The sequence below is a fragment of the Silene latifolia genome, chromosome X (assembly GCF_048544455.1).
Source record: "Silene latifolia isolate original U9 population chromosome X, ASM4854445v1, whole genome shotgun sequence".
Taxonomy (NCBI): domain Eukaryota; kingdom Viridiplantae; phylum Streptophyta; class Magnoliopsida; order Caryophyllales; family Caryophyllaceae; genus Silene; species Silene latifolia.
The window spans coordinates 322,475,584-322,501,730 of record NC_133537.1 but is presented as its reverse complement, the minus strand read 5'-3'; the positions used below and the strand labels follow the sequence as shown (position 1 = coordinate 322,501,730).

Sequence of the window (26,147 nt, the reverse complement as noted above, 5' to 3'; positions counted from 1 at the left end):
CAGTAAATTAGACCGGCTTTTTTTTGGCACAAACATAGTTTATTCTCAAAAGATTTAAATCAAAGAAATAAACCAGGTTTAAATCACATGTAAAGGTAATATAATCTTAACTTCTTAAGAAAAAAATTATGCCTTTAAAAAAAGTATATGATAGAAAATACTCCGTAAGATCCATATCACAAAGAATTTTCCAAAAAAAAAAATCTTTAATTTCTGAAATAAAATCCTATTTATTAAAAGAACAACCACAGTGCTGATGTGTCAGCCTGTGGTTGAAAGTACATAATTTTATTTTTTCTAAGTAGGTGGTCCACCATGTTCTCGCAACTCTTTTATTTCCCTCTAGAATAATCAATCTGACAAATTAGAGTCATGTGAATTGTTTAGTGCTCCGTGAATAACTTGAATAAAATAACTTTTATCATTAAATTAATTATAATATAAATATTATTCTAATAAATTTACAAAATAAAAAATACAATTGACAAATTAAATACAACAAAAATTAAAAGCATTTATAAAAAATAAAATAAAAGCCGAAAAACTATTCAACAGTCTTTTAAAAACTCATAACTATCGGGAAAAATACTGAAAAATAACGCCAAAAAAATTAGATACGTAAATATTATCATGAAAAGTATTCATAGATGACATTAAAATTAAAAAAAGTCACTAGAACTACACTGTTCAAGCGCTCATGAGTAAACATTCACATATAATATTTACTCCGTATGAATAACGAAAATCAATTGGTAAATTGAATTAAGTCGAAAAAAAAAATAAGAAGTATTTTGATAAAAAGTACTTGTAAATTTTTTATTGAAACCCGAAAATATGGACAAAAAATACTTACATACAAAAAATTTATTTATAGAAATCGGATGCAAAATTACTTTGTATGAAGGGTCGCAGCGAGAGAAAGGGATCGGGACATTGAGAGTTTAAATGATGTTCGGATGATGTTGAAATGACAAGTGTAGAGGAGTAGGTGAGACGGAAATCAAATGAGTAGGGGAGATGGAAAGGTACAGAGTTGTATGTTGTGGAAAGGTAGGGTTTATGGCAATTTTATACAAGGGAAGGATTCTAAGATGTTATGGGCATGATAATTTGGGTTTTTAATTCTTTAGTCTTTCGTATATATGGAGTACTTATTACGGACAGACTATGAGGTAAGGAGTAGTTTGGTTCATGAATTTATACGTGGACCAACCCATATTAATATAACGTCGATCTAAATTTATATGTTTATATAGTATATAATAGGTCTTTTTTAAGACGGTTATATTCGTCTCAAAGAATAAAAAAAACAACACGCATTTCTATATGAGATAAATTTTTACAAATTTCAATGCTTTTTATTTTTGTCTGATGTGTGAAAATTGAACCGTCTTAAACTTAAGTCGGATATGATCGGTCTTAAATAAGCGAATATTATATTACGTGCCATAAGTCACAAGTTTAAGTCACATGCATGATGCATGATACATGTAAAAAGTCACGTGTCAAGACAACGGGTTCATATAGCGTTCCGGGTTAAGGTCCCAATACGTAAACTTTTTACAAGAAAAAAAATCAACTAATTTTACTTCACAAGTATTTAGACCAAAAGACGTCGTGAAAGTGCCCAATTGTTACAAGTCAATGTAAAAATTCGAGATTTAATATTAATATAAAAAAAATTAAAAATTGAAATAATGTAAAAATCAATATCTTTTTTAAACAGCCAACTAAGAAATGTGAAAGTAATGGATTAGAAAAATATTTATAACTCCTATTAATGTCGTAAAAAAAAGAGAAAAATTACTTAAACAACCAAAAAAGAGAAACATTACTTAAAAACAAAAAATAAAAATAAAAATGTATTCATTGAAAAAGATAACCATGTATAACTACTATCGGCAGAATGACAGTAAGTGGATTATACATCCGATGTATTACCACCAATTGCTTAGTTTTTAAGCATTACAATAAAGTTTTCGAGTTTTGTTTTAAAGTTCAAAAAATTAAGCTCAAAAAAATTACAATATAACTCAAAAACATTACATATAAGCTCAGTTAAATTTGAGTTTTGACGGAAAAAAATTAAAAGGTAACTTATAAACTTTAAAAATCTCAGAAAAAATACACATAAGCTAAAAAACTAATGAGGTCGGAGGTAGTACATCCGATGTATGTTCCTATTTCTCGCAGAATGAGGATACTACATAATATTAGGTCTTTATTATTAATAGTAGGATCCTAATAATATGTATGAAAACCATTAATTTTTTAAAAAATAAAAACTACTAAACAATGATAAAGCAGAAAATAACTTAAAAACGAAAAAAAAATGTAAATATTTTTCTAAATAAATCATTAATCTACAAAGTTTAAGACAATATAAGTAAATATTCACATAAGTAATGTTTGAAATAAATTTCAAAATAATTGAAAATGTGTTAATTTAATTGTCATTAGAATCATGGTTCGATTTTACGATCGAAAAAAGTTGTAAAAATATGGTCATATGATCATAATAAAATATTAATTATCAATATTTTACGAATAATTATAACTTCTTCCATTCTGGTCATTTGTTTAAATTTGATTTTGGCACAAAAATAAATGAATGAGAAGGGAACCATTTGTGGGTCTCATTATTGAGTAACAAGCGGATAAGAGGTTATGTAGATGATCAAATTAATCTTCAAAAATATTTTCAATAATGAAAAGTAAACAAATAAATGAGACACCATAAATGGAATAGATAAACAAATAATCGGTGAAAGGATTAATAAGGATCATTTTGATAATAATCAATTGAAAAAGCAAACCCGTGCAATTTGCACGGGTTTAAGACTAGTGTGTTCTAACATTTAAACCCAAATAAATCATCATTTTTTGCCAAAAATTATCTTTAATTTTGATAATTGTAGAATAGAAAAAAATTGGAAAGTTTAAAAAGAACATGCATTGAAGTCTTATCAAATTTAAGATTTTAGAAGAACATAAATTGACTAAAAAGCAACTAGACAAAATATAGGATCCAAACTGAAAATATTATAAAATTAAACATACCAACCCTGACCCAAATCATATCAAGACTTAAAATAAAAGGTCTAGAGTAGCTATAATTTTTCGAACATGTGCTTGAATTTGTCGTACAAAGAAATTTTTTAAAACACAAAAAATTAATAGGTAAATTTCGAAAGAGTAAAGAAAGGGAAATGCATATGATCTAAGGTTCATCAACAAATGGTAGTAAGGGTGATTGAGAGAGAAGGGGTGACGGTATGACGGGATTAAATATTTTAGGTTTGGTAAATTTGGGGGAGTGACGGTAGTGATGAGGTTAATTGAATATGATAATTGTGGGTTTGTTTGGTTATTAATAGGTGGGTTTAGGGTTTGAAATGGGTAAATGGCTGGTAAATTTGGCCCACACTTGAATCTGTAATGATCATTGTTTTGAGTTACTATTTTACTTCTTAGCCCATTATATATACACCAATTCCTACTTTAAACAACATTAAAACGGTTTTTAAGTTTAAAAATAATATTGTAAAGCCTCTTTTAAGACGGTTATTTTTAAGACGGATATAACCGTATTAAAATTAAAACGGGTCAAATATATGTCAATAAAGATAAGTCTTTTGCTAATATCTAGACAATTTATTTTATCATATCTTAAAAAATGTTAGTTATTTGACCCGTCTTAAATTTGAGACGGATAATGCCTTTTTTAAAAGAAAATTTGTGCTTCATTTGATACGTCAAACAATTTAACTTATGTATTCAATGGTAGCGCATGCTACTACAATAATACGACCCGTGTATTTTTTGCACGGGTTTAAAACTAGTTTATGTAAAGAAATATGAAGTAAGAAATTTGTAATTAGGATTTCTTTCAACTGCACATTGTTCATTGAGATTGCACCTAAGATGTTGAATACTCCCTACAAACTAAGCCATCAATAACTCTATTGAAGTATTTGCCATGCCATATTGCCATTCCCCAATTTCAATTAACATCATTGTGATTGCGCAAAACAATGTTAATTATATATTTAATCAAATTCATTGCTGTCGACTACCATCGTTGGAGTTAGATGTTCGTTTGTTGGTGGAGTGCGGTGTTCGTCTGTTCGGTCGGCGTTGGTGTTGGCGTTGTGAGACGAAGGGGAGAATATAGTGTGTTCTCTTGTGTTTTTTTGGGTTTTTTCAATTCTCTCTCAATGGTTGTGAAATGTGAGAGGGGCATACTCGGTGTAAGAGAGAAAAATGTGCGGGATTTAGTAAAATGGGGTGCGGGATTTAGCATGTCCCGTATTTAAAGCACACATTCTTATTTAACACATGAATATTCGGAGAAAAAGGATTATACATCAGATATACTACCTCACACTTAATGAGTTTTTGACTTTTTGTGTATTTTTATCGAGTTCTATAAAGTTTATAAACTACATTTTAGTTTTATGATGTCAAAAATCAAATTTTTCCGAGCTTAAATGTAATTCTTTTGAGTTATGATGTAATTTTTTGAGATTAATGTTAAGTAAATGAACTCAAAAACTATATAATAAAACTCAAAATTTTTAAATTAAAACTCAAAAATTTTATCTTAATGCGCAAAAACTATACTATCTGATGTACTACATCAGATGTATAATCACTTACTGAAATATCGTCTTAAATTTAAATAGATTAAATAGTACAATTAAGATAAAAACATAATACTTAGATATTAACAAAATTTTGTAGCATATTTATATAAATGAAATGTTATTTAACACTTTCTAATTGAACAATGTCAATATTTTCTTCTTCGCCCTTACCAACATAAATAACATTATAAGTGTGTGTTTAACCTTGCTTTTTAAAGTGTTTTTGGACTTAAAAACACTTTTTGGCCAAACATATCTTAAATTTAAAAACTAATACTCGTAAATTTTCAAAAGCTCAAATACTTTTTTGTCCATAAAAATAGAAGTATCAATTTGATGTTTCTGTTTCTTGAAAACTATTTTTGAAAAATTAAGCTTATAAAATAGAAACTCATTTTAACCAAACTAGGCGAATCTACATCTAACCAAGTTTATGTATAATTTTTCTGAGTTTTTTAGAGTACTCCCTTCATACCACACCAATGGTAACATTGACTTTTTCACACTTATCGAGGCACGTTTTGCAACGTAAATATCTTTTGGTACGCATTATTAAAAATTATAAAAATTTGATATTCTTATAGCATTCATGACGATAAATCAAACAAGATCTCACATGACTATATTTTGTCTTATAGATTAGGAATAATATCGAAGATTCCCTACGAGTCTACGACCATGAATAGTGGTAAAACGGTCAATGTTACCATTGGTCTGGTATGGAGGAAGTATTTTTTTAATATTTAAATGGGTAAGTTCAAAAACTTAATGATATAACTCAAAATCTACAAAACTCGAAAACCTTATAATAAGCTCAAATTCTGCCCCATAAATTACAGTACAACTGGTGGTATAATCTATTGACCAACATAAGTACGAAAATTCTCATCCAAGAGACCAAGACGGCAATATCCGGTTTAAACTCGAGACCGATATAATCTTCTAGACATTTTACTATAAAAGAGAGAAATTAGTGAAAAACTCAATATCCCCCTCCATCAAAGACCCTCACTTTCCTCTACCCTACCTAACCCCCAACAAAAAATCTCAAACCTTTCCACAAAAAATGGCATTAGAGCTATGGGAAACACTGAAAGAAGCCATAACAGTATACACAGGATTATCTCCTGTAACATTTTTCACAGTAGTTGCTCTAAGTCTAGCTTTCTATCATGCTGTTTTCGGGTTATTTGGATCCTCATCATCTGCTAATCATCAACATCCCAGATCTTTTGAAGAACAAATGGAACCGTTACCGCCACCGGTTCAATTAGGAGAGATTACTGAAGATGAGTTGAAACAGTATGATGGTTCTGATAGTAAGAAACCTTTGCTTATGGCTATCAAGGGTCAGATCTATGATGTTTCTCAAAGCAGGTGGTTATCTTTTTTAACTGTTTATTTTTAAGTTGATTGATTGTTAATTAGTTGTGTTGTTAATTACTCCCTTTGTCTCGATCATTTGTTTACCTTTTTTATTCTTTGTGAGGGGTATTTTAATTGAAGGTAAACAAATGATTAAGACGGAGCTAGTATGTTTTTATTTTGTTAGGTTGGGTGATTAATTAGTTGTGTTGTTAATGATGTGTTTCTTGTTAGTTTGATTGTTGAAATTGATTAAATTTAATTTGTGGGATTTTTGCGATTTCATGTTTTTGTGGCTTGATTGTTGTTAATTGGTATTTAGGGTTTTGTTAAATTGGGTGAATAATTAGTTGGGTTGTTGTTAATCGTGTTTTTGTTATTAGTTTGATTGTTGAAGCTGGTTAGTTTAATTTTGGGGTTTCTGTTTTTATTCGAGGGTATTTTAATCAAAGGTAAACAAATGATTAGGACCGGAGGGAGTATGTTTTTATGTTGTTAAATTGGGTGGTTAATTAGTTGTGTTGTTAATTATGTTTGTCTTGTTAGTTTGATTGTTGAAATTGGTTAATTTAATTTGTGGGTTTTGTGTTTTCATGTTTTCATGTTTTTTGTGGCTTGATTGGTGTTAGGTAGAAGTTGGGTGGTGTTGTTTTCTTGGTTTTATCGATTTTTTGGGGGATTGATTAGTACTTCCTCCCTCCGTCCCAATAATTTGTTTACGTTTGATTGAAATACCCATAAAAACAAAGAATAGAAAAGTTTAACAAATGATTGGGATGAAAGGAGTAGTATGTCAGAGGGGATTGATTAGTATATTTCGCCGTTTCAATCATTTGTTTACCTTCCGATTGAAATACCCCTATAAACAAGTATTTAAAAAGTGAACAAATGATTGGGAGTTGGGACGGAGGTAGTCGTATGTTGGATGGTTCTATTTACTACTGATTTGAGAGTGTGAATTGGGAATTAACATTTTTTTTTTGAAAGTACAGAACAATTCATTAATAGAACGCCATATGGCACTTACAAAGGATAGCTATAATCGAAAACCAATCTAATGGAAACCAAAGAAAAATAACTTTCTTATTAACTAGGGATCTCAAAACATGATCTGGCAATTCGGCTCGTCCTATTATCGCTATCTTCATGTAGCTTTTGAGGGGATCCTTCGTTATTCTGAGATAAAATTTACCTCTGACTGATTCCAAAGATCTTATTATCTGGGTACAAGTGATTTGTCAACTGGGAATTAACATTTTTGATTATATCTTATTATCTGGGTATCTCGTGTCATGAATCATGATGCTTTAGTTATAAATTTTGATGTTAAAGAACTTATAGTCTTTGAAGCGTGTAATCTATAAGTTTAATTGGTTTTTAAGTTCTTCAGTGCTCACCAAACTGATTGTGATGCTTTTTATTGTGAATTAGTAGTCATTTAACGCAATTCTTGATGCAAAGCTCATTTTCGACCTTTTGGAAACGACCTCTCTGTGTTATAGGTGAAAGACTGTACTTTTGACTCCTTTATATGCGGTGGACTGGAAGCCCTTAAGACATTGTGGTGATGTTATTGTCGTCGTTAAGTTCTTGGACATAAACTAATTATGGTTGCTGTTATTTTCTGCTTGACAATTAGGGTTGGTTAGTGTTAGGTGTGTGTGAAGTTTCAAGCTTTTCGGCAATTATTAATATGTCATTGAAATTGTGTTCCATGATATTTAAGCCTCTAGTTGGGGGTTTCAGCCTTCAAGATGTGACTTATATTTATGCAGTTGTTGGTTATTGGTGAAACACGTATTCTGTGCTGCAACCTCATATTGGATCTTTCTTTTACGGACTGCTTTTCTAGCCTCATTCACATGCTATGTTTACTTGTACTTGTTAACCGTAGTTGAATAGTTACATTTTGTGAAGGTGGCGAGGAAGAAACTTAGTGTTTATTTCGTTTCTTTTGTGTTTTCTTATTGTCCATCGTTTTGTTTCCTTAATACATCGACTATCCATCGTTCTGGTTTCAATCTGCCAACTGTTTAGAGTGTTGCTCAAAAAAAAATTCGTTACGGTGTCTAATGAGACTGAGACTACATAAGATATTCATGGATCCGCCAAGGCATCAAATTAGGATTTCCAAATGAGCAGGCAAGTTTGAGTGCATGAAAGCTATGAAATATATTGGCAGCCATCTCAATGTGCGACTTCTGTTTCGTTTCTGCATATGTAGCATTTAGCCGTTTAGCACTGATGTTATTGCTATGTACTTCTACGCCCTAATTTACATCGTATATCGCACATTTTCCAGGATGTTCTATGGTCCAGGTGGCCCATATGCACTGTTTGCAGGCAAAGATGCTAGCAGAGCCTTGGCCAAGATGTCCTTTGAGGATAAAGATTTGACCGGTGATATCTCTGGTCTTGGTCCGTTTGAGCTCGAGGCCTTGCAAGACTGGGAATACAAGTTCATGAGTAAGTATGTCAAGGTCGGAACTATCAAGAAAGATGTTGCTTCAGGTGATGAACCGTCATCTAGTGAACCCTCCGAAGCTGTTAAAGCTACTGACAGTGAAGTTCCAAAGCAAGAAGATGTCCCACAGGAGAATGCAGCTGTCGAGACAGTCAATACATCTTCTCTTGGTGAGGCCGACAAGAAGGAAGAGTAGTGTACTTGTACTGCTGTTCGAGGGAGTTTTGAATATCATCTGTAAGAGTTTAAGTCGGGATTTGGGTTAATGTCGTGTATTATGGTGATGCATTTGGATTCTTCACATTGGATTTCACTTATCCTGAATTTCTTGGATGTAAAATGTACATGCATCTTATGTTTACTTCGTCAAATAATTTGGATTTCGAAAGCAATCACTGTTATGCTTATTATATGTTCAAATTTACGGGTTTTTTTGTTAGTCCTTGATGCTGTGTAATCTTGCCATCTTGGCATAACACCATCCTAGATGATACTTCCTCCATTCAACTCCACTCTACCTATTTCATTTTTGTACACTATTCACAATTGTGTATTCAATTTCGATTTTCTCTCGACATGTAAGTGGAAATATATTCATGTGGGATGTTGTTTAATTCGTCTTTACGAGTATATTAAAAATATCTAACTTTCATAATTTTTGCAAATACGTAGCTAATGATATTTAGCGCTTAAAACACGCATTGGCAAACGTGAAAAAAGAAAGTGGTAGAGTGGAGTTGAATGGAGGAAGTATAACGTCTTTACCAACAAAAAATGGCTGACATGGTCTACCATACTCAATATTTATGTAGCTGGATTATATATTATACTCTGTATATCTTTGATCAGTCATCGAGATTAGGACAACTTGATAGTCGAAAATCTCGAAATTATTTTTGAGATGTATGTATGGACAATGTCTGGAACAAGGAGATGCGCTGATGATTGTTGAATGATACTCCCTCCTATTCTATATATTCTTCCCTATTTCCGTATTCGGTTATTCGGGTTTTCTTCCCTATTTCCTTTTTTAGGTTGATTTGTGTGGTCCAAATTCAATGGCATGTAGGGTAGTGTGTTTTGTGTGGTCCAAATTCAATTTATTATTTCTTGTGGTAAAAGGAAAGGGGAAGAATATATAGAATAGGAGGGAGTATAATATATAGAGTCCAATATTGTGAAGGACTTCCCAGCCATGTTACTTTTACAAACTACTTAATTTTTTTAAAATAAAATACTAGCAAAAAAAAACATGGGATTAGATAATACTCCAATTTAATTGTATGGTGAGATAGTGTATGGTGGGATAGTATATTTGTGTGGTTCAAATTTATTTATCTGGTGGGGTAGTGTGTTTTCTTAATTTTTGTGTCAAAATGAAATGGGAGGTTTATTGTGAATATGAGTGAGTATATAATATTACATCCGTTCGTTAATATAAAGATAAAATTATTGGTGGGCCTTGAGATAAAATTTACATGAGTTTAAACAAATTCACTCAAGATTTTCAATAATTTACCAAAGTCTTGACAATGTCTTAAGTTGAGTCTTGGAAATCCAAGACTTAACTTAAGACTCTTGTAGGGTCTTGACACAATATTCAAGGGGAGGCATCCAATGAATGGATACCATATGTTATTCTTATTTTTTTGTTATTTTTTTTAAGCCTCACACACTTTCAAGTGAAGTGAAAAAGTAGAGTCTAACGGATAATGTATAAAGTTTGAGGTGGGTTTGAGATGATCTGAACAACCTATAAATAACAAAAATTAGTGGAAAACTGATGTGACAAAGTCTGACCAATAATCTTATCCTAGAGCAAGTGCAATGGAAGAATTTTTTCATTTGCCATGTCATAATTTGACACTCTCAAAAGTGAAGTACTCCTTACCCCAATAGAAGAACTTTTTTTTTTTACAAAAGTTAGGCGGTTATGAGTAATAAGAGCTCTCATCTCTTAAACAACAAGAACTTAGGAGGGGTCAATCCATTAAATTATTACAGCTGTCGGTATGTATACTGTCGCCAAAAAAAATCGGTATTGCTTTTTCACATACGAATTTTACTCTTTCACATACATTTTTTTACAATTTTACCCTTGCCATTTTTTCGTTTCCTCAACCAATTAATTTCTTCCTCCCTTCCCTCATCCCCCTTCACCACCTCCGTTCACAAACCCTTGCTCCGGTCGATGCACCTGACGTTTCTCCGTCCAATCTCAGGCTGCCTCTACTCTAGTCTAATGATATCTTTTTATACATTCAGAGAAAAAGGTCTCTGATAAGTGGCATTTTAGTCGTATTTTACCACGAATTTATACCTTATTCCGACTCGATTTTGCGTGCTAAAATGATTAAATAGCTCATTTAATAGCTTTATTAGTTAATTAGTATTTAATGGTTTAATTCTATTTATCGCAAATAAATATATATATATATTTGTTAGTGTATTAGTTCTATTATAAATTTATATGAATAATGGTTTTTATATTAAGTTTATATTATCGCTTCACTTTTATATAATTTAATTTTGTAGGACTCGTATTCGTGAATAAGATAAAGGTCAAGAAGCAAGACGGGTCAAAACAAGTCTAACAAGCTGCAAAACGCCAAAACGGATAAAGTGATAAGAGCAAATTAACCAAGTTGACCAAAAGCCATCAGCAATCAGCATCTTCATTTACCAAGTCAACTAAGTTACTCATGCAAATGAGCTCCATCGTCATCACCAATCATACCTCCATCACCATTGTTGTCCCCTGTCTCCACCACACGACATCATCAACCTCACATCACCAACCTTCACTCACCATTAATTCACCTTCCTCATGTCATCCGTCATCGTCCTCCATTAACAGACATCACCACCATTACCATCGTCATCTTCATCATTCAGCTCCACCTCGCCACCATTTTAATCCACCACCATTAACCAATTAGCAGCTAGTACTCACCACCATTACCGTCCCACCTCAACAATCACCATTTTCACTCCCCTGCAATTCAACCATCATCATATTCAGTCACCATCCGTACCCGCATCATCATCAACTCGTATCATCGGGTATGAACTCGGAATCAAAGCAACAACAGAATTGAAGACGAGAATGAAGAATGTTGGCCCACTCAAATCAATGAAAACTGATGAAGCTTTGCCCTGCCGGTCAACCGGCAGCCGACATCCTCAACCGGCAGAACGCACCCATTTATCCTCCCTTTTGGTGAAGGTCTCGCTACCGGTATAGGGACCGGCAGCCGTCTAGCCGGCAAAACGCACCAAATCAACTACCTCGCATCATTTTTGTGATCTTCTACCGGTGCCCCGGCAGCCGGCCTACCGGCATAACGCACATCTCATTTATTTCTTCCCTTTGCTCCATGGCCTCGCTGCCGGTGAGCACCCCGGACGCCGGTGGACCGGCAAGACACCCCCTTGCTGCGTTTTGAGTCCCGTTTTCCCCTTCCCCTTTTTCCTTTTTCTGGGATTTTCGATTGTTTTGTTTAGGGGTAATTTTGTGTCGATTAGTTTTTATAATTAGGAATATTACTAATATTATTATTATCATTAGTATATTATTAGTATTATTAGTATTTCTATTAGAGTGAGTATTATTATTAGATTATTATTATCATTGGTTAATCTAATTGGATTTGTAATTAGAGGGGTTATACTTGTATAAAGCACTCCTCTCATATTAGACATGACCACTACCACTAGAAATTAGAATAGAAGGAGATTAGTTCATCACTCTCCTCTAAAATATTGTAGAACCCTAATATTTCCTCTCTCATTTTTCATTCAATAAAATTTGCAATCTTTCTTTAATTATTAGTTTAATTCTTCCTTTGTTTATCAAGTTCTTCATCCCTCATTAGTATACAATTAGTATTTTGGGTTGTATTTGAAGATTAGAAGAAATTCATTCTTCCATTATTATCCAAGATTGTTACTTTCCTCTTTGTTGGTACAATTCTCATCTTTTGTTTACATTATTTTCATTTGTTTACATTTCTTATGTTGTTTTATCATTATTCATCTAAAGTGGTAATCTTTATCATATTTACAATGTTTACTTGTGTTTTGTTGCAATTTATTGTTGAATTCTCACCCATGAACATGTGTGAGTAGTCTTATCTAAGGTCATGGGGGGATTTGGGTAATTAAGGGGATGAATTTGGGTTGTTAACCTTTTGAATTGGGTGATTATGTGGTTTCTACTCTTAATGCATTTGAAGTGTTTGTGGAAATGCCTCAATGAAAATTGGACATTTTATTAACATGTTTGGCTTACCTTGTGCATTGTCTTTATTAGATGGTTATAGAAGTGTTTATAGATGAGTTTTAATGAAAGTTAGAACATCTCTTTGATGCATTCGGTCCGTCTGGGTGCTCATGCTATTGGGTAGTCTTTATGCTTTATTTGTAGCTAGTTCATCTCGATCAAGTGACAACTTATTGAGGAGCTTAAGGTGACTAAGAAATTAGTCTTAAACCCTTGACCACCATTATTACCCTTTTCTTGTTAGACCTTGTTTCTCCCCCTAATTGCCCTTTGTGAACCCAAAGACCTTAGCCTTCCATCAATTGAATACAATCCCATTTAGTTTAATTTAACTTGTTTGCATCTTAGTTTTAGATAAATCAACATCTTATTTTTATTTGGCTAAACTAAAGACTTAAACAAACCTAGTATCTAACCCCCGCCATCTTCGTGTTCGACACCCGAATAAATAATACTTTTATTTGGTTTTATAAATTGTTTTTGATTGGGAAGTGACGGCAAATCCCTATATCAAAATGGCGCCGTTGCCGGGGATGGCGTTAGGTTATGCTTAGTTAGTTAGAGTCTTAGGCTTAGTCTTTACTTGTTGTTTGCTTGTTTGTGTAGTTTGTGTGCTTCTTGTAGAGTGTGTGTGATTTTTGCCTTACCCTAGTGTGTAAAAGCACTAGGAGTCTTACGGTTTGTCAAGTTGTATGCCTAGGAGGAACCACCAAGCTTTGCTCTTTGACTCCGATCCCGAAAGGCTTTTTAGAGCCTTAAGGAATAGGACCATTGCAAGGGTTATAACCTCTTCTCAAGCAACTATAAACCAAGCAAATCCACCCATCCAACCTCTCATTGAAAACACAACTCAACAACAACCAAACATCACAATTGAGCCTTCAATAGAAAATCCATTTCACAACTTCCAACTTCCAAATAACCCACCTCAAACACCACCATCTCATATACCAAATCCACCACCACCACCAATGGCTTTACGTGACCATAACCGTCCTAACCATAATGATGCTTGTGACCCAATTAATTTTGGCGCCTTGGCTCCCAACAATTTTGAGATGCATCCCGCCCAAGTCGGGTTGATTGAGAAGGATTTGTTCGGGGGGCATATTGAAGAGGATGCCCATGCTCACCTCCGGAAGTTTAAGAGGAAGGTTTCAATGATGAAAAAGAATGGGGTGTCCGAGGACACCTTGAGAATGATGTTGTTTCCGTTTTCATTGACGGGCAAAGCGGACCGATGGTTGAACATTCACCCACCGGATACTTTCACTACTTGGGATGCCTTGGCTAAAGCATTCATGGCCAAATATTACCCTTCCTCAAAGACCGCGATGCTCCGTAATGAGATTCATACATTTCAACAAGAGGATGGGGAGTCTTTGGGTGAAGCTTGGGACCGTTATCAAGACTTGATAGCAAGTTGTCCCCACCATGGAATACCGGAATGGTACATCACTCAAACATTCTTCCAAACTTTGCTACCAAGAACTAAGGAGATGGTAAATGCCTCCGCGGGGGGAGGATTTGATCACTTGAGTGATGAAGAGGGCACGACATTGATCAAGAAAATGGTAGATTCGGAAGCAAACTATGGTTCTAGAGGAAACATGTTAAGAAGGAATGGGAAGTTTCCTAAGGAAAACTCCTCCAACTCCGAGACAAATGCCAAGCTCGACTTACTCACAAAACAATTTGAGAAGTTTCAAAGAAATCAAGTGCACCAAGCCGCAACCTCACATGGGGCACCCATGGAGGAAGTGGCTCAAGTCTCAAGTTGTGAACTTTGTGGAGGAAGTGGTCACACATATGACTTGTGTGCCGACAATTACAACAACTTTGATGGGAACAATGTGCAAGAGGTGAATGCTTTCCAAGCATTTAACAATTTTTCCAACCGTCCACCTAGACCCTCATTCAACAACAACCAAGGATCCAACCAAAACTTTGCCAACCAATCTCAAGCATACCAAGATTATAGGGGTAACCAAGGGAACCAAGGTAATCAAAACTTTTACCAAGGAAACCAAGGAAACCAAGTTAACCAAGGGTTTGGCCAAGGATTCAATCAATGGAACAACAACAATGGGTTCAATCAAGGATACAATAATAATCAAAGGTACAACCAAGGGCAAAATCAAGGGTTCAATCAAGGGTACCAAGGGAACAACCAAAATTCCAACTTTAAAGATCAAGGATATGGTTTTTCTCTTCCAATTTCCAACCAACCTTTCAACCAAGAGCCACCACCCCAAGCAAGCAATACCATGGGAGATGATAAATATGAAAACTTGGTGAAGTTGATAGGGGATTTGGCAAGTAATACCCAACAACAAATCAAGAGTCTTGAAGCTAAAATGGCTTCCCAAGCTCTCATGAGTTCTCAAAAATCACCGGGTGTACTTCTAAGACAAGGGCAAAATCCAAGAGACCCTATGAAGGCAAAGGAAGTTAATGCTATCATGGTTGGAGTTGAAGAGGAAAGAGAAGAGTCATTTGATTTGCCAAGTCAAGAGGAGTTATCTTACACTACTCCCTTTTCCATGGCTATGGAAACATTCCAAGAAGTTGACCGTGAGCCCGAAAAAGAGAGCATAGAAGACTATGTGCTTGAGCAAATAATGACAATTCATGGTACAAGCTTGGATGTTGAAGTTGACCCGGGTAAGGGAGAGATGATTATGACTTCACCAACCACTATGAGTGAAGAATTTGTGCTTGAAGAAATTGTGAAATCACCAAATGTGATGGTAGAAGTTGAGAAGAGCCCGGAAGAAGAAGAGATGGTCATGGTAGAAGAACACTCTTTGGCCAAGCAAGAAGAAGTCATTTCTAGAAGAGTGGACATTAGTAGACATGAGCTTGATGCCTCAAGTGAAGAGTGCAATGTGGTCAAGTCTAAAGTAATTCCCGTCAAACTTGATGACCCCGGGAGTTTCTCAATTCCATGTACCGTTGGTGACCAAAAGGTGGATAGTGCTTTATGTGACTTAGGGGCAAGCGTGAGTGTCATACCACTTGCCCTTGTGAAGAGGTTGAATATTTCAAGCTTAGCCCGCACTTCCATTACAATCAAACTTGCCGATGGAACAATCAAATCTCCAAATGGGATTCTCAAGGATATCATGGTTCAAATTGGTAAGCTTTCAATTCCTACCGATTTTGTTGTATTGGACATCCCTATGGGAAGACGCTCTCGTGTCATTCTTGGTAGGCCATTCTTGGCCACGGGAGGAGCCGTCATAGATGTCAAAGAGGGACAATTGTCATTCAAAATTGGGAAGGAAAAAGTTGAATTCAAGCTACCACATGCTTCAAAGAAAACCGTGGTTCAAACCATGTTTGCCGTGGAAACATTAGAACTCCATGAGAATGAAGATGAGAACATGGAGCTTTTAATTTCTTGTGAGCCGAAAGTTGATGATGAGCCACCGGATAAGTTCCTTGAAAAAGAAGTGAATGCTAAAGATAAGTGTGGGGAAATGGGCAAGACTTGGGAAACCGAGTTCAATTCTAGCACCAATGCCCCTCCAAAATCAAAACCGGGAATTGAAAAGAAGAAGCCAAAAAGATGGAGAAAGAGATCAAAAGGTAAAAGGGTATGTGACCCTAATTTTGACAAAGAGACTAAGGTAAAGCTTGAAGAAGAAATGAACCGAAAATGGCAAGAGATTCAAGATGCCATGAGTAAGTTGCATGACTTGATGATGAAGACCAAGGGGTCGTGTGTTATTGACTCTTGTGTTGAAGGTGGAAGGTTGATGGGATCTCGGGATATTGATCCCGGTTGAATGAAGACTTTTGAATGAAGAGGTTTGGTGGAGTTACTTAAGAACCACCGCAATGTATATATTCTTCTCCTCTTTAATTAAGTCTTTACCGCATTTTGCATTTAGTAACATGATTAGAAAAGGAGCTAATCCAAATTAGCTCTCTTTGCATTCATATAGTATAGTTGCATCATATTTCAATTCCGCATATAGAATAGATCATGCATTGCATACCTTTTTGAAAACCACTAAAAATTTGAAAAATCAAAAATCACCAAAAACATGTATTTCATTTCCGAATTTTCTCCACACATTGATTTCCATTGAGAATATGTAAATAAATAAGTGTGGGGAGGAAATTCCATCATTTTAAAAATCCAAAAACATGTTATTTACTTTCAAATATAAAAAAAAAATTCCAAAAACATGTTCCTTAATTTCGAAAAATTCAAAAACCACCAAAAATATGTTGTTTATTTTTCCTATTCTCTCCCTATATTTTGTTCCATTGAGGACAATGTAAATTTCAAGTGTGGGGAGGGAAATATCCACTTTGTGAATATTTGTTTATATTTGTATATACCTTTAAATGTGATAAAAATACAAAAATGCCTAAAAATTGAAAAATTTCAAAAATTTCAAAAATATTGCATTGTTTATATTATATATATTGCATTTGTCCTAACCATTTTGATAGGCAACACATGAATCATCGGAGAAGACGCTTGGTAAAATTCTTCCAATTCTTTTCTCCTTTATCCTTCCTTTTCTTTTTGTATATATAAGCATGGAGGAGGACGGGATATGTGATGTGGGTGTTCCTTTTGGGAACCGTTTTGGATATACTTGTGTTGTTGGTGTGTTGTTAGGACTAGATATTGTGTGCACTTAGACTAGAAATGTATATATGTGTTCACTCTTGCATTCACATAGCTTGTTCATATGTGTAGTTTGCATCTATACACGTTGCATTTTGTTTGTAAAAATTTGCATAGATGGTCTAAATGTGGAGGGTATATGTCGTCAATGATGATAATTGTTTTGCCCGTGTCATTTCCCTCTTGATAGCTCGTGCCTTTTGATGACACATGTTAGGGTTTTTGCTTGCAAAAACCCGGAAGTCTAGCTTAACAACCAAGTTGCGACCACCTTGTGAGACCGTATTAGGCCCGAGACTAGACCTAGGCTCGACATAACTACTAAAATGTGAGGATAGAGCCTCCTTATGGCCGGTCCATCAAACCGGTCCCGTTTAGGTTATGAGAGTAGTTCTCCTTACGTGGTATGTCATGTCAAAACGCATAAGTATGGAGCTCATTCCTTGATTCCGTAGAAGTGTAGATGTGCATATTGAGACAACTTTGTTCAAATAAAGTAACCTCACAATAGCCAAATAAGCTTTTGTTATGCCCTTGAGTCAATTGTTTCCTTTTGTTAACCCATTTTGAGCCTAAGCCTTATCGTTTTTATTGCCAACAAAATAACTACATCCCATAAACAACTCACCTTGGTTGAGTAGTTCGTCATTGTGGTTCTTTTGTGGAGTATATTTGGGTTGAAATTTTGACTTATCTTGAGGTGTATGATCGAAAAGCCACATGAGTGAAGCGCAACTTTTGTTTAATAAGAGGTGAATAAGTCGTGAAGAATGCAAGAAAGAAAATCAAAGAGAAAAGAAAAAAAAATGAAGAAGAAAAACAAATAGAAAAAGAGAAAAATGAAATGAAAAACAAAAAAAAAAAGAATGTATATTTTTGTCTCAAATAAAGGGTTAGTAATTTGCAAATCGAGTCTTGTTTTGAAGAGTATTGAATAATTTTTGAAAATGGCAATCTTGCCATATTTTGTGGAAGAATTTATTTGCATTGGTTGAGTTTAGTGAATTGGTTAGATGTGGCGACTACTCGATCTTTAGCCTCACATTTCCTAAAAATGGTGCTTGCACCAACCCCTTTTCACCGAACCCAAGCCCCATTACAACCCGGTTGTCTCTCTTGTATGTGCATCATTTAACATTTCTCTTGCGGATATTGGATGAAGTACCATATTAGATTGCGGGCATGCTTCGCAAGTCGAGTTAGGAGAGTGACTTTGGTTACTTTTTGTCACAAAAATCACCCCGTTCTTTCATTTGAGTGACTAGTGAAACCCGTGAGAGTCGGTCTTTGGTCTCCTTTTGGTCAACGGTTTGATATGGAGTCGAATCTTGCGTGTGTCGTGTCATTCTTGGAAGTATAGCGAAGTACTTCCTCTTTCCTGCCTAGAATTTGTTTCTTTGGCATCCCGAGTTGTCAATTTTGGTTACTTGAGCTAGAATTAGGGAGTCGACACATTGGTAAGACCCAGAGACGGCATCCTCCACTAATGACTCTCTCTATTTAATTTTTTGAAATCAAAACGACCGCTTAGATGAGGAAAGCGGTTTGACTTTTTGTAGATGCATCCATTGCTTATTTGTGTGCCTAATGTTGGATGTGTCAAAATTTTCCGCAAGCCCCCACTTGCCTTGCATCGGAATGCATACCTCATTGTGTTTTGGTGTGAGTTGAAGGGACGGAGAAGGCCCGTTAATTGCCTTTCATCGGATATTAGTAGCTTAGATAGTCTTTTATATTAAGGGTCTTAGTTTATTTAATGAGCTTACTCGAGGACGAGTAAGGTTTAAGTGTGGGGAGATTTGATAAGTGGCATTTTAGTCGTATTTTACCACGAATTTATACCTTATTCCGACTCGATTTTGCGTGCTAAAATGATTAAATAGCTCATTTAATAGCTTTATTAGTTAATTAGTATTTAATGGTTTAATTCTATTTATCGCAAATAAATATATATATATATTTGTTAGTGTATTAGTTCTATTATAAATTTATATGAATAATGGTTTTTATATTAAGTTTATATTATCGCTTCACTTTTATATAATTTAATTTTGTAGGACTCGTATTCGTGAATAAGATAAAGGTCAAGAAGCAAGACGGGTCAAAACAAGTCTAACAAGCTGCAAAACGCCAAAACGGATAAAGTGATAAGAGCAAATTAACCAAGTTGACCAAAAGCCATCAGCAATCAGCATCTTCATTTACCAAGTCAACTAAGTTACTCATGCAAATGAGCTCCATCGTCATCACCAATCATACCTCCATCACCATTGTTGTCCCCTGTCTCCACCACACGACATCATCAACCTCACATCACCAACCTTCACTCACCATTAATTCACCTTCCTCATGTCATCCGTCATCGTCCTCCATTAACAGACATCACCACCATTACCATCGTCATCTTCATCATTCAGCTCCACCTCGCCACCATTTTAATCCACCACCATTAACCAATTAGCAGCTAGTACTCACCACCATTACCGTCCCACCTCAACAATCACCATTTTCACTCCCCTGCAATTCAACCATCATCATATTCAGTCACCATCCGTACCCGCATCATCATCAACTCGTATCATCGGGTATGAACTCGGAATCAAAGCAACAACAGAATTGAAGACGAGAATGAAGAATGTTGGCCCACTCAAATCAATGAAAACTGATGAAGCTTTGCCCTGCCGGTCAACCGGCAGCCGACATCCTCAACCGGCAGAACGCACCCATTTATCCTCCCTTTTGGTGAAGGTCTCGCTACCGGTATAGGGACCGGCAGCCGTCTAGCCGGCAAAACGCACCAAATCAACTACCTCGCATCATTTTTGTGATCTTCTACCGGTGCCCCGGCAGCCGGCCTACCGGCATAACGCACATCTCATTTATTTCTTCCCTTTGCTCCATGGCCTCGCTGCCGGTGAGCACCCCGGACGCCGGTGGACCGGCAAGACACCCCCTTGCTGCGTTTTGAGTCCCGTTTTCCCCTTCCCCTTTTTCCTTTTTCTGGGATTTTCGATTGTTTTGTTTAGGGGTAATTTTGTGTCGATTAGTTTTTATAATTAGGAATATTACTAATATTATTATTATCATTAGTATATTATTAGTATTATTAGTATTTCTATTAGAGTGAGTATTATTATTAGATTATTATTATCATTGGTTAATCTAATTGGATTTGTAATTAGAGGGGTTATACTTGTATAAAGCACTCCTCTCATATTAGACATGACCACTACCACTAGAAATTAGAATAGAAGGAGATTAGTTCATCACTCTCCTCTAAAATATTGTAGAACCCTAATATTTCCTCTCTCATTTTTCATTCAATAAAATTTGCAATCTTTCTTTAATTATTAGTTTAATTCTTCCTTTGTTTATGCAAGTTCTTCATCCCTCATTAGTATACAATTAGTATTTTGGGTTGTATTTGAAGATTAGAAGAAATTCATTCTTCCATTATTATCCAAGATTGTTACTTTCCTCTTTGTTGGTACAATTCTCATCTTTTGTTTACATTATTTTCATTTGTTTACATTTCTTATGTTGTTTTATCATTATTCATCTAAAGTGGTAATCTTTATCATATTTACAATGTTTACTTGTGTTTTGTTGCAATTTATTGTTGAATTCTCACCCATGAACATGTGTGAGTAGTCTTATCTAAGGTCATGGGGGGATTTGGGTAATTAAGGGGATGAATTTGGGTTGTTAACCTTTTGAATTGGGTGATTATGTGGTTTCTACTCTTAATGCATTTGAAGTGTTTGTGGAAATGCCTCAATGAAAATTGGACATTTTATTAACATGTTTGGCTTACCTTGGTGCATTGTGCTATTAGATGGTTATAGAAGTGTTTATAGATGAGTTTTAATGAAAGTTAGAACATCTCTTTGATGCATTCGGTCCGTCTTGGTGCTCATGCTATTGGGTAGTCTTTATGCTTTATTTGTAGCTAGTTCATCTCGATCAAGTGACAACTTATTGAGGAGCTTAAGGTGACTAAGAAATTAGTCTTAAACCCTTGACCACCATTATTACCCTTTTCTTGTTAGACCTTGTTTCTCCCCCTAATTGCCCTTTGTGAACCCAAAGACCTTAGCCTTCCATCAATTGAATACAATCCCATTTAGTTTAATTTAACTTGTTTGCATCTTAGTTTTAGATAAATCAACATCTTATTTTTATTTGGCTAAACTAAAGACTTAAACAAACCTAGTATCTAACCCCCGCCATCTTCGTGTTCGACACCCGAATAAATACTACTTTTATTTGGTTTTATAAATTGTTTTTGATTGGGAAGTGACGGCAAATTCCTTACATCAGTCTCCATATTAAGAACAAAGCATTAATTGAGCACGTCAGTTGTTGCTTGTTGTTTTTGAACGAGTCAAATGGTTCTATGTAGCAAGAATTACTCTTTACTAATTACTACTCTACTAGCAAACTGGTAACACGCACCTATGGTATTGCTCTGAAAACATATTCTACATCTTTGTTACCAGTTTGCTACTCTACTAGTCAAATGCTTCTTCATCTTTGTTGCTTGTTGTTGCTTTTTCAAAGGGTATTGTTCTTTCACAAAGATGAAGAATATGGATATAATAGATTATATACGCTGGAAACACATTAATATCAATCAATTTCACTAATTGACAAACCCTAATAATTTCAATGGAGTATATTAATAATTTTTGAACAACAAAATTACTTAACTAATTGAAGAATTATAATCCATTATTCAAGATTTTAGAACAATTAGATTCAATTTTAGGGTTTAGTGTATACAAAACTTAATTTGTCTAGCTTAGGAAAAGGGTATGATATGGAAAGAAAATGAAAAAAATGTATGTGAAAGAGTAAAATGCGTATGTGAAAGAGCAATACCCAAAAAAAAATGGAAGACTTTTTTTTTAAGGAGAAAACCCGCATAAAAAATTATCGCTATCTTTAAATAATTTAAGTGGGTCACAGATTATTGGGCTTATTGGGCCTACAATTAATATCTGGGTTGGGCTCTATATAACATATTGTCGAAACTTTTCACATTACTTTAGTTGAATAAATTAAAATTAATTGGGAATTTATACAGTCCACAGGAATCTGGAAAGTATACCATAGAGAAATGCAACTCTAAATTGTAATTCAACCTCACCATTCTGTCTTTCTACAATTCCAGTTCATTCTTCCTTTATTGTTTACTTCTCTGTGGTTTTCCTTTCTCAATTTCAGGTAAGTTTCATTTCCTTCTTCTTTTTAATTTCTCTTTTATTTCTTAATTACTCATTTATATATAATCTTGGGTGTTATTGAATCAATGATTTGATATTTAGTTGGTAGTTTAAAATGGAATTGGTTCTTCTCGACGCAATTTTCATCTTGGGTCATTTAGAAACCGCCTTTTTTGTGTTGCTAACGCAAATATAAGGTTGCGTATATCCAACCCCCCTTACCTTTCGATTTTAGGCACTGGGGTAAATCCACTAAAGTTGTTGAACTGGATTTTTTTTTTGTGAACTTTGATAAGAGTTACATTTTTGACAACGTTGCTTTCGGGTTTTTCAAGTGCTCCCGCGAATGGCGGGTTAAAGGGGTTGGTGGACACGGTGGTAGAAAGCCTTACTCTTGTATCAGACTATCAGCAATAGAGAGAGTGCTTCATATACGGAGTATTAACACTAAGGAATACATTTAATTGAATGAGTCGTTTGCTACAACCTCCCGTCCCAATTATTTGTTTACCTTTTATATTATTTTGCGAGGGTTTATTTTAATGAAAGGTAAACAAATGATTGGGACAAAGAGAGTATGTTTTACCTTTACCTGGTGTAATAGCCGGTGAATTTCTAACTCCATTAGAAACGGAGATTGATGGAGATGTAATTTAAGGTTGTTGAGATTGTTTGGACCTCTGATCTCGTGTTTGGAGGGTGAGAACTCTAGCTACTTGAGCTCCTACATCTCAATAATAAGCATGAAGTGGGAATCATGGAAAAGCGCAGTAGACTATCGTTTTTGTGTGGAATACAAGGTTGTTAATTCGCAATAGTTACCATGTAGGTATTGGCTGATCATGTCTTGTACTTCATTTGAATGCTCTATTTATATTTTATTGTTCAGATTTATTAAGGGAAATGAAGAGGACAAGGGGACTGTTGGATGGTCACCAAATAATGGAATGCAGATCCAACTTTGTGTTTGGATTTTCATTATCATCGATTCAACCCATTGAGGTAAGTCTGTAATCTTTCTTTTGGTTGCTTCTCTACATGATTAGACTAGTATTCTTGTTTCTTGTACATTACATGAGCCAGAATCCTAAATACAAACATTTGACTCTATCTGATAACTTTATGTGTGTACATGCCTGTGCCCGTCTGTATATGATTTGACTTGACTGCAATTAATCCAATTTTGGTTTTTGAAAACATGCTCGTGCCTGTCTGCATATGTATATGTTCCAGTTGTTGTGGTCTTTCGGAACTAATTATCCACTCCAGATTAGTCAATAATCCCCAATCTTCAGACTTTCCCTTGCAGTAAAATGAAAATGGGGCTTATTGACTGATACGGAGGGATTAAGTAGAGGAATTAGGAAGGTACTTTTGTATAATTAACTGCTGATACGTCTATGAGGTGAAGGAGTATCGACTGCCAGTCTGCTAGTGGATTGTTTGCCTCCTGTAGAACTGTGTAGCAAAATATGTTTAATTTGATGATGATGATGATGATGAAAAGACCATCAAATGGTGTTAATTAGACTTACCATGATATGGTGTTTCTTATGGGTACTTCCAAGATTATTAGAATGAGTAGATATTTCATGACTGAATCCGTGATGCTTGGACTCGTCCATCCACCCCATCATATCAGTGTCGGGTACAAAGATCCGACATGGGTATGGGTCCGACTTCCGAGTGTGAAAATGCAGAAATAAGTACATGACATGATGACAACCAATTGAGTAGAATTTGTGACAATAAAGCAATGACACCGCCTTTAACACTGTTTCAGGATGAATGCACTGAATCCGATGATCGCATTAGTAAACTGCCAGATGAAATACTTGCTATGATTCTATCCTCTCTGCCACTTAAAGAGGCTGCAAGAACAAGCATTCTTTCAAGAAAATGGAGATATGTTTCGTCGATGGCTTTGAAACTGGATTTGACGCTTAGAAGTGTTAGAATGTAGCATGTCGAGATTCTGGGGAACTGTAATTAAGACAAAAGTTTTGCAGCTTCAAAGATGTAGGAGGATTGGGATTGGATTCTTCAAGCATTTGTGTTCTTTGGGTGAAAGGGATGAATCTTAAAACTGAAACTCCCGCCGTTTCACTAGCTTCTGTGCACTCTTCAAAAATTTGTAACAGTGTAAAAATAGCGTCCGTGAAATAAAGGGAGTATATGAGTAATATGACTTCTGGCCATAGTCAACCACAAACTTCATGTTTAGGGCCTATTTATCTAACTCGAAAAAATACAGTATTTTTCAGGATCCAATGAAACTTTTACATGGAAGTATACAATTAGATGATGATGTGAAATGTGAGTTACTGAGTTGTGAGTAATGTTAAATGTGTTGTGTCCATTGCCCCAAACTTGAGAGCATGAGTGCACACTGAATATCACTTACTCTTTAGTAAACTCCAGTATTCACTTGCCTTCAAATTTCCAATTGTGTGGAGCGAGTATTTGTCCCATCTTCGTATTATAACTTAATCGAACATGATAGATATCCTCTTCTTAAACTTAAATCAAATTCAAACGTTAAAAATTCGGAAAATCGAAGGAGTATTGATTTAGCCAAATTCTCATACAAGGATGTTTGACGCAATTGTAGAAACGTATAATCCCCGATTTGAGTGATTATTATGATTGCATAAATATAGGAAGGGTACAACAACTAATTAGCTGGTTACAAGGCTAACTATGTAAACTAAATATCTGAACAATATTCTACTATAACAAAAAGATTACAATCAATCAATAATATACATACAATCAATAAGATATTTCCTAATACACCCCTGCAGTCGGAGCGGGAGGAGAACAGACGCTTAGACTGGAGCGAAACCGAGTGAACAAGTACTTGGGAAGGCCTTTAGTGAAAATGTTGTACTGGTATTCAGTAGGAACATGAAGTACTCGAACCGTTCAACGAACTTTTTCACGAACAAAATGAATATCAAGCTCAATATGCTTAACCGGGTTATTGGAAAGATAAACCGCGGAAATATTGTCACAATAGACAAGGCTAGCACGTGTGACTGAAACATGGAGCTCTAATAATAAATTACGTAGCCAACTTGTCTCGGCAACCGCATTAGCTACACTCCTATATTCGGCTTCCGCACTAGACCGAGGTAGGTTGGTGTTTGGAAGACCAAGACACCAAATTATCGCCAAGAAAAACACAATAATCGAAAGTGGCAATTCATTACTCTGCTATTTACGTACTCCCTCCTCTGTCTACCCTTTCCAGTTTTGGGTATCACATTCATTTGTTTACGTATTAATTATCGTTAATCTATTAATTTGACCCTTATTAATCACACATTAACAATATCATAAACGTAATTGATTTTCGCAATACACATTTTACTCATTTCAGTACTTTTTGCACAAAATTTTCCATTTCTTTACCCTTGACTAAAAAACAGGAATTCTAATTCTCTCTAACTTCTCTATATTGTCATATATTATATTAAAGCAATAACCGGAGTGCCTCTTTGATTGCCATGTGTTA

At 35.0% G+C, this 26,147-nt stretch overlaps 1 protein-coding gene, 1 long non-coding RNA gene and 1 other non-coding gene across 4 annotated transcripts; 2 read left to right on the top strand and 1 right to left on the bottom strand.

Moving 5' to 3' along the window:
* Positions 1–5,481: 5,481 nt before the first annotated feature.
* On the top strand, positions 5,482–8,880 carry LOC141618042 (membrane steroid-binding protein 2). The gene is made up of 2 exons (XM_074435162.1): positions 5,482–6,023; positions 8,314–8,880. The coding sequence occupies exons 1-2, from the start codon at positions 5,713–5,715 to the stop codon at positions 8,669–8,671; spliced, it is 669 nt and encodes a 222-aa protein (XP_074291263.1). The 5' UTR covers positions 5,482–5,712; the 3' UTR covers positions 8,672–8,880.
* A 5,211-nt stretch (positions 8,881–14,091) lies between these two features.
* On the bottom strand, positions 14,092–14,198 carry LOC141624939 (small nucleolar RNA R71). Its single transcript, XR_012534741.1, has one exon. It is a non-coding gene; the product is annotated as a small nucleolar RNA R71 (small nucleolar RNA).
* Positions 14,199–20,877: 6,679 nt separating this feature from the next.
* Positions 20,878–24,945, top strand: LOC141618041 (uncharacterized). 2 transcript variants are annotated; one of them, XR_012531283.1, is made up of 4 exons: positions 20,878–20,892; positions 22,492–22,631; positions 23,520–23,632; positions 24,414–24,945. It is a non-coding gene; the product is annotated as an uncharacterized LOC141618041 (long non-coding RNA). The 2 variants fall into 2 exon arrangements; XR_012531282.1 differs by lacking the exon at positions 20,878–20,892 and having other exon boundaries at positions 22,467–22,631.
* Positions 24,946–26,147: the final 1,202 nt, after the last annotated feature.

Coding starts and splice junctions, on each gene's coding strand:
- LOC141618042 (XM_074435162.1), top strand. CDS start 5,713: ATGGCATTAGAGCTATGGGAAACACTGAAAGAAGCCATAACAGTATAC. Junction 6,024..8,313: donor TATGATGTTTCTCAAAGCAG/GTGGTTATCTTT, acceptor CACATTTTCCAG/GATGTTCTATGGTCCAGGTG.